This window comes from Megalobrama amblycephala, linkage group LG7 (assembly GCF_018812025.1).
Source record: "Megalobrama amblycephala isolate DHTTF-2021 linkage group LG7, ASM1881202v1, whole genome shotgun sequence".
NCBI lineage: Eukaryota > Metazoa > Chordata > Actinopteri > Cypriniformes > Xenocyprididae > Megalobrama > Megalobrama amblycephala.
This window is the reverse complement of record NC_063050.1, coordinates 316,731-325,877: the sequence shown is the minus strand read 5'-3', so window position 1 is coordinate 325,877 and position 9,147 is coordinate 316,731. Positions and strand designations below refer to the sequence as shown.

The 9,147-nt window shown below is 37.2% G+C and overlaps 1 protein-coding gene across 1 annotated transcript in view; it reads right to left on the bottom strand.

Annotated features, from left to right (window-relative positions):
• Window positions 1–717: 717 nt before the first annotated feature.
• The window catches only part of LOC125271558 (NACHT, LRR and PYD domains-containing protein 12-like), a 60,777-nt gene continuing 52,347 nt past the window's right edge, over window positions 718–9,147 (bottom strand). Inside the window, exon 14 of the mRNA XM_048195613.1 lies at window positions 718–2,156. Coding sequence (XP_048051570.1) covers window positions 1,004–2,156 — 1,153 coding nt within the window. The 3' untranslated portion in view covers window positions 718–1,003. The remainder of the gene's footprint in view (window positions 2,157–9,147) is intronic.

Genomic DNA, 9,147 nt, shown 5'->3' with positions numbered 1-9,147 from the left:
CTGGCTGAGCTCTGGGGTGATGGAGGTGGTGAGGACGTCGACGGCATAACGGTGAGTAATATACGGTCTTTACAATCATTTATATTGTTCAGAAATGATGATGAAGATGAAGATACTAAGTGGGAAAGAGTGGGAGATGGAACTAGCTCACTGAAGTCAATCAGCCAGTCTTCATCCTCTGTAGTCGTGACTCCCTCGTCCGTTGATGTCACTGGCTCACACCGCAGGTCAGACTTGTGGTAGGGCTTTACGTCCGGGGCGAGGGTCAGCTCTGTCCTCTCTTCCTCGGACACTGGCTGACACGTCGTGGTGGGTGCTGGCTCACTGTCTGCGGGGGGTACACGCGAGTTCTCTATGGTCGAGGGTGTTGATACGGGCTCTGGGTCTGGCTGTGCTCTCCGGACACAGAATGACAGTTTCTCTCAGTTCAGTCAGGTGGTGTCTGGGAGGTCGAGGCTTTGGTGGAAAGTAGCCCCAAACCAGAACAAGGACTTGAGGGTCTCGTCGTCCAGGAAGCTGGTGATGGGCAAACAAATAAAGTCTTTAACAAATTAAAAAAGATCATGGCTCTACTGAGCCCAGACGAGCATTATTGCCCTCTCGTCCATTTCGGCCAGTCCGATCATCTATCACAGCTGTGTTCACGAAGGAAGATGAAGAAGAGTTTCAGTTCAGTCTCAAAGTAAACCAAAATTAAATTTTAACAAGCAGACAGGCAGGAACAACACAACATAGAAACTGAAACCAAACAGGAACATATATACACAAAGGGAGATTAACTAATGATGTGCAGCTGTGATGGTGGTTAGTGTCCATGCTGACTGATGAGTGGCGGGAACGTAGAACAAATGAGCACATGTGACAAGAGAGAACCAAAACAAACAGAACATGAGGGTGACTATGACAATCATCACTAGAGAAGCTTTGGGTTTGTCAGATGTTACTGTTTTAGATCAGTTTAAAAAGATGCTCCTCGAGCTCAAAGTGTGAATCAGACCAATGTTCAGAAGTGGTAAAGCTTCTCTTCCTGAAGAACTGAGATGAATTTAGCTTTCACATCATCTCTGTGCTTGCGTATAATGTCACAGATCTTTCTCATGCTCTCCTGACTGGTTAAACTCTGTGTGATTTCTGAATATTGTTCCTCATGAATTAGTTGCTGCTGACACAGTTTATCTGCAATGATCTGGACATTTTTAACCCCCTGAATGAGATCTGGCCAATGGTCATCAAAATATCTTGCTTTATCTGGATCACTATTCAGACGCGGCTCGTCTCTCTTAGGATTTATTAGATCAAGTTCATCTTTCTCAATTGTTGCAGTCCAGACAGTCTTCTGATCCTCTTCTCTAATAAGAGTCATTTGAAGATCATTCTCCAGACGTGTCTTGACTTTGAAGTAGTTTGGGGGAGTTTCTCTTCTGAGTGTGATCCCTTCTTTGGGATGGATAGAGGCACCGGAAACATCAAGAATGTGTGGCGTTTTCATCCGAAATGGCCTGTCAGGTCTGGGATGCTTGATTAGGTCACTTGACTTTTCATTCTTCTCAACTTTTTCTTTTGCACAATCATCAACTGGAAAAAAGTAGACATGTAGAATGAGAGGAACTTTAGATCTCATGTAGAGAAGAAGATCGCAGTGTTCATACACTCGCATTATCCAACTTATTATTAATGTTTTAAGAGAGAAGGATGGTTGGTCAATCTTGGCATGGAATCGGGTCAACTGCACAGGTTCTGTGGTTATTCCCTCGTCTTTTACGGTGAGGACTTTCACAGCATCTTTGAGAGAGGGGTCAGACTCTCCTAAACAGGCGTAATGGGGCAGATGAACTTCCTCCAGTTTCCCTGAGATCACCGTCACGTCAATCACTGGAGCGATCCGGTTGCACTGCAGCCTCTCCAGCTCTGTGTTGAGGAAGTGTCCGTCTACGGTACAGTACTGAAGGGTGACGTCACAGTCACAGACCCATCGCATTCTGGTCCGGACACACTCGTAACGGCCTGGGTCAGTGCTGACCCTGAACTTTGACCCTCCATCTGTACAGGCCGATGGCTCAATCAGAACCCACTGATCAGAATCAGCTATATGGACACAAGACTGACAGTTCAGCAGTGGGTGAATATTGAGCCCAGAAGGTTTGGAGTCAGAGAACCTGTGAAGAACCAGATGAAGGCAGAATGAAAGAGTCAGATGATTTTTATGCACAACCAAGGTAAATCAATTCTCATAAATAAAACTCAATAGTTGGTCAGTGACTTTTAACTATGTCACTTACCATGAACTAACAATGAAAAGCACTAAAGTGTTTATTATATATCTCAGTTAAATGTTAATTTCAATGTTTATTAAATCACTATTAAAATAATCAGTTGTATCTGTCAATATTGTTTAATGGACCTGAACTAATATGAACTTAGAATGAACAGTTGAATTTTTATTACCTAACATACAGATATTAATAATGCAATACATGTATTGCTCATTGTTAGATAATGCATTAATGAATGTTAACTTTATTGTAAAGTGTTACTACCAACTCAAAATCAACAACATACAAACAGTCTACTATAAATAACCTAAAGAGTAAATCTGTCACATCTGTCAGGATTTACTTTAAAACTATTTTCTTTCAGAATTTGCTGGTAAATTTCACAAATAATTACAAAAATGGCAAGTAACTGAATTAAATGTGAATTTTTGAAGTGAAAAGACTGAAATAGTATTTCTTTTAGAACATACAATTTTTAGAGTGTTGAATATCTGTTGTTGTTTTGAGCCAGAACTTTATATTTTGACATATACAGTCCAACTATAACTGCTGTGCAATTATTCTGAGAGTGTTGTACCTAGAAGAGTCTTTCTTCAGGAAGAAGCCTCCCCATTCCCTCCTTCAGATAATGAGAGTTACTATACATAACCAAGACATTTTTGCTCAAAACTTACTACAATGAAAAATATTGGTATGTAGTACCTGCACAGGAGAGAATTGGTGTTGTTTCCAAACAAAGGGAAACATATAGATTTATTGTAGTGCTTTCAGCATTAACACGTTAATGCATTCAACTTTTTTTTCACTTTAATGCGATCTTTAACACAATTAATGCAACATCCATTTTTTTGTCATCCTTTGGCTAGCGTTACATTATATGATCATGTTCTTAGTCATGCAAATGCTTTTAAACCAAAAGAGAACATGCTCTGGTTAATATGACATTTATGGGTTTATGTGAGGATTATTTTAAGTTCACTTAAATTAAAAGTTATTTAATTTTTGAAGCCTAATATAAAAAAATTATAGCTTTCAATTATACTTTAATGTTGTGTGGCTATAATTAATGTTTAAAATTGGGTGTGAAAATCATTTTCATTGAGACATCAGTAACTTTATTGGTATAAGTGATACTGGCCTTTATTCATAAAGAGATGCCATTAAACAAGTATTTAATATATACTGTCTTTATGTTGTTTCTTCATTAATTTGGAGAGTAACTGTGAAAAATGACAAAAATTTATTTAAAGCTTATAAAAACGTAAGTAACTTTTAATTGCGATTAAGCACGATTAATTACAGAAAAAAAATTTTTATCTACTTCTTTTTATTCATCGATTGACAGCACTAATGTATTGGTAAAAGCTAATGTATTTGTTATTGGCGAAAATATGTTGAAAATTATGGGTATATCAGGTATCAGCAAAAATCCAATATAGTGCACCCCTAGTGTTTAGTGATGAATGAAGAACAGAGGATTGAACTATTAATCACAGTCTGGAAAAAACCTTCACTGAGACACAGTATATTTCACTCACCCAGTTGTGTGTGTATCACTGTTGTTTCTCACAGGAGGTTGTTTAATGTCACACAGACACACTGAGGAATCATAAAAATAAACCCTAAATCCAGCATAGAGGGGTTCAGTGAATGCGGTGTTGTATGTGTGTAAGTGTGTGAGTGTGTGTGTGCCAGAGATGCTGTAGAAGGACAGAGTGCCGGCCGACACGTCCACATACACTCCTACTCTCTTAGAGGATGAACTGATGTCAGGTATATCAGTCCTGTAATTATTGTGACAGGCAGTGAATCTGTTATTATAGCAGTCCAGACTCCAGGATTTGTCATTAGATCCAAACATACAGTCAGTCAATCCTTTCCTGCTGATTCCTTTATATGTCACAGATATTTCAGTGTCTTTGCTCCATTCAGCCTCCCAGTAACAGCGTCCAGTCAGACTTTCTCCACACAGAACCTGAGGAACATCATCAAATCTCTCTGGATGATCAGGATATGGCTGCTTCTTTCTCACATATGTGATCTTCTTGTTCTCATCAGACAGAATGAGTTTGCTGTGTGCTGTGTTTGGATCCAGTGTGAGATCACAGGCATCTGAACATAAGAAAAAAAAGAAACATTTCACTAAATGAGGCAAATCTACAACAAAAGGCCAAATTGTTGTGTAGACCTACATTTGTGTAGTCCTGCTGTAATTCTGAACTCTCCACAATGATCCACACTATAAAACAAAAACATGATTCATATTCGTATTCTAAAGTCAAGACAAAAAATAAACACATACAATCTGTTCTGTGTCACAAATTTAGTTCACCCAAAAATGATAGATCATTTAGCCTGATGTTGTTTCAAACCTGTATGACTAACTTTCTTCAGTGGAACAAAAAAACAAACAAACAGACATTTCAAAACATCCTTTTGTGAAAACTAAAGACATACAGGTTTTCTGTTCCATGAGGGTGAGTAAAGGCTCCAAATATATTTCAAATGAAATATAAACTGATATAGCACAATTTCGGACAAAATCAGGCAAAAATTAAGTTTGGGTTCATATTGGGAGTTTGAAATGGCTTGCCAAAGCAAATTCTCAGGAAAAGTTTGCTTCAGCTGCAAAACACTACTACAGCAAAACATACTACCATTGGTCTATGACGATAACATAATAGGAGGTGTGCGCTGATATATTTTAAAGTATATTAAAATAGAAAACCATTATTTTAAATTGTAATAATATTCAACGGTATTGCTGTATTTTTCTGTATTTTTGATATACAGCATGATAAGCATGAGATTTCTTTTAAAAACATTATAATAGTAATGCGTCCAATTTGATTGGTAATGTAATTTAAGCTTTCAATAAAAAATGCTTGTTGTTTTCTTATTTTTGTGTTTATTTTGTTACTGAGAGGAAATTGCATATATTTACATATTCATCTAACCGTCATGCTCAGCAATGTGGTTGGTGTCAGATGTTCGATAACAGTATATCGCTGCTCATGGATTTCAAACATTGTTTTACCCCAAAACAAAAAACTAAAAAGAACTTCACTTAAAGTACACTATACTGCCAAAAGTATTGGGACATCCCTCCAAATCATTGAATTCAGGTTCTCCTTTCACTTCCAAGGCCACAGGTGTATCCTTCTCGTCCAACATTAGTGCCTGACCTCACAAATGTGCTTCTAGAGGAATGGTCAAAAATTCCCATAAACACACTCCTAAACCTTGTGGAAAGCCTTCCCAGAAGATTTGAAGCTGGTATAGCTGCAAAGGGTGGGCCAACTCCATATTAAACCCTACAGAATAAAAATGGGATATCATGAAAGTTCATGTGCACATAAAGGAAGGCGTCCCAAAACTTTTGGCAATATAGTGCACCATGATAATGAATATGCACAATATTGTTATTGTGAGCACTTCAAAATACCATAAATAATTTTGACGGATTTTAGATGGATCATTTACATTTACATTTACATTTATTTATTTGGCAGACTTTTTTATCCAAAGCGACTTACAAGTGAGGAATACAACAAGCGAGTCGTCATGACGAGGCAAATAGACACAAGAAGTGCTCACAGTACAAGTTTTAGGCAGTGCTCAGAGTATTCTAAACTACAGTAGAGAGGGATTAGAGGAAGTGAAAGGATAGGTATAAGAATTTTTTTTTTAAGATGAGGTTAAGTGCTCACAAAAGAGATGAGTTTTCAGCTGTCTTTTGAGAACTTATTCAATCAACTTCAAAAATTTAACAATGATAAGTTGTATTTCTTAACATTAACAAAAAAACCCCCTTCTGTGACAAATTTAGCTATTGCTCAATCTTAGTTAATGCATTAACTAACGTTAAAAACGAGACCTTATTGTAAAGTGTTGTTCTTTACAATGAAAAATGTTCCTTTATATTTTTTTGTGTTTTGCATTATTGTATTTAAACAGAGTTCTTTTTGATGTAAGAAAGAGATAAATTATAAGAAATAAAGAGTTCTTAAACCTCTTTTACTATGACAACACTTTTGCAACTTATTTCAAGTAATAATACCATATACTGTGATTAAAGCTTCAGCAATTATTGCAACATGAAAATTTGATACAGTCCCATCACTACAGACTTCATTTATAGAGGTTTTTAGGTCTCAGCCGTATCTTTTTAACTAGATTTTGAAGGTAGGGGATCTTGAGTAATTTTCTCTGTGTGTCTAGGCACAATACATGTTATTAGCTATTTGTGTGTAGGCATGTTAATTCTTAATTGATGTTTGGTATAGTTTTATTATATGCCTTTTACCTTTTATTATTTACTATTTAAATACTCATCTTCTAAACTAATTTAGAAGCATTTTGGGCAACATTGTGTTTTTAATTGTGCGATAGAAATAAATAAAAGTTGAACTGTATCGAAAATAGAGTAACCAACTTTTGATCAGATCACTAAGGCAGATATTAATACCAGATGTAAACCGGGACTCTTATTTCCCCACATTACTTTAGGATCTGCAGTGAGCAGTTTGGATCCTTCAGTTTGTCAGAGAGCAGCTTGACTCCTGAATCTCCTGGGTGATTGTAGCTAAAATCCAGTTCTCTCAGGTGTGATGGGTTAGAACTCAAAGCTGAAGACACATAACAACAGCCTTCCTCTGTCACCATACAGCCAGACAACCTACAGATACATACAGTTAGATGATCTACAGACAAACATCAACAATATGACCGACAGACTGTAAATAATCTCTCATATGTCCTTAGTACTTCAGTATCTGCAGCTGACAGTTTGGACTCTTCAGTCCATCAGAGAGCAGCTTCACTCCTGAATCCCGCAGGTCATTGTTACTCAGGTCCAGCTCTCTCAGGACACAATTTTCGGATTGTAGAGCTGATGACAAACTCTCACAATCCTGACCAGTGAGATTACAGCCAGCAAGACTAAAATAGAGTAAATACAGCACAATAAGTTGGGATTCAAGGTGGTTTTCTTTAAAGGGGCAGCTCCTTAACAACTAGAAAAATTCAATGAGTAAATAATTGGCAATACAAAATAATTCAATAAAAAAGTAAAATAATGTGAAATATTTGGTCAAACTGAATATAATCCACAATTTGTAAACAGCATTAACATTTTAAAATGCTTTCAGTCCACACTGTTTTCCAAAAATTGTTTGTCTACACTAAATCATCTGAAATACTTAAATCCATTAACCGTGCCAGAGTGGAACATCATAAAAGCTCAATAAGATGCAAAAAAGCAAATTATTACCATATTTCCTGGGATTTTCCAGCTATCAAGAATGAATAAAAAAGGGTGCACATTGCCTTACAAGATATTTTTAAAAGTGTAAATGTGTTTCTTCACTTGGACAATTACATTAGCTGTTTCCATCCACCTATTTTTGTGCATTTTGGGATATCACATAAAAAAAGGCTGGATGAAAACGCCAAGATGCGCATAAATTCTATGCCAGCATGACAGCAAAGCGACTTACATTTGTATCTGAGTATGTGCAATCCTTGGGATCGAACCCATGACCTTGGCATTGCTAGTGTCACACTCTAACCACTGAGATACAGGAAAGTTTATACTGCAGCAACTTACGTTTTTCTTTCATTTCTTAAATTTTTCTTCAAGTTATTCAGGAAGTGACTTTTTTTCTCTTCAACTCAATGGAAGGAAACAGTACTTTATTTGCAAATCTTTTATGTGATATGGATGGAAACATAGCTACTGTCTCATTGTGGATGGAAGGAAAACTTGTAAAAAAAAAGGTTTTGAAATTTATACAAATATGGTCGCCACTTAAAACTGAGTAAACAAGTCTTCCACTCTGAGGTGTTGGTTTGTCTACAAAAACAAAGTTGTAAAAGCAGTGATCAGTTCCAAAAATATGATCTCTCTTGTTGTGGCAGCAGCAAGTAATCGAGAAAAATTGTGCTATATGGTACCATAGCAACAATTACAATTCAATGCAATATGAGTGCAACAAATACAATTGCAGTTTCTGCACACTAAATGCAATCTAGTTCCTTTAGCTGAACTGCAACAGAGGTTAACACTCACGTTGACACTTTTTTGCTTTTTTTCTTATTAGGATTCTTAGCTATTAATGATTAAACACTCACAGAGATTTCCTGCAGTTGATCACAGCTGGTATCAGTCTTCTTCTACCCTCATCTGATGTGTTGTATTTCTTGAGGTCCAGCTCATCCAGCGGCTCCTTTGATATCTGAAGCATGTAGGCGATTGTTGAGCAGTGAACAGGAGAGAGTTTTTCCTCTGAGTGTTTGTCTGATTTCACAAACTCTTGAATCTCTCTGGACATGGTCTGATCTTTCACTTCCAGCAGACAGAGGAACAGATTGATAGATCTTTCAGTGTAGAGTCCATGTCCATCTTTGATCTTCTCTTTAATGTAACGTGTGGTTTCTCTGACACTCTCTGAGCTGTTCTCTCTGTGTGTCAGTAGATCCTGTAAGAGTCTCTGATTGGACTCCAATGAGATGCCAAGCAGGAACCGCAGAAACAGATCCAGCTGTCCATTCTCACTCTCAAGAGCTTTATCTACTGCTGATACTAGTAGATCATACAGAGAGACATTCTCATATCTGTATAATCTGAATTTATACAAAAACAACTGCAGTGGTTCCTTGTTCTTTGTTAAATAGCAGTAAAACACATAGAAAGCAGCAAGAAACTCCTGAACGCTCAGATGAATGAAGCTGTAGACTTTCCTCTGATGAATCACAGATTCCTCCCTAAAGATCTCAGTGTAAATCCCAGAATAGTCTGAGGCGTCAGTGACGTCTATGCCACTCTCTCTCAGGTCCTCCTCATAGAACATCACATTGCCCTTCATCAGCTGTT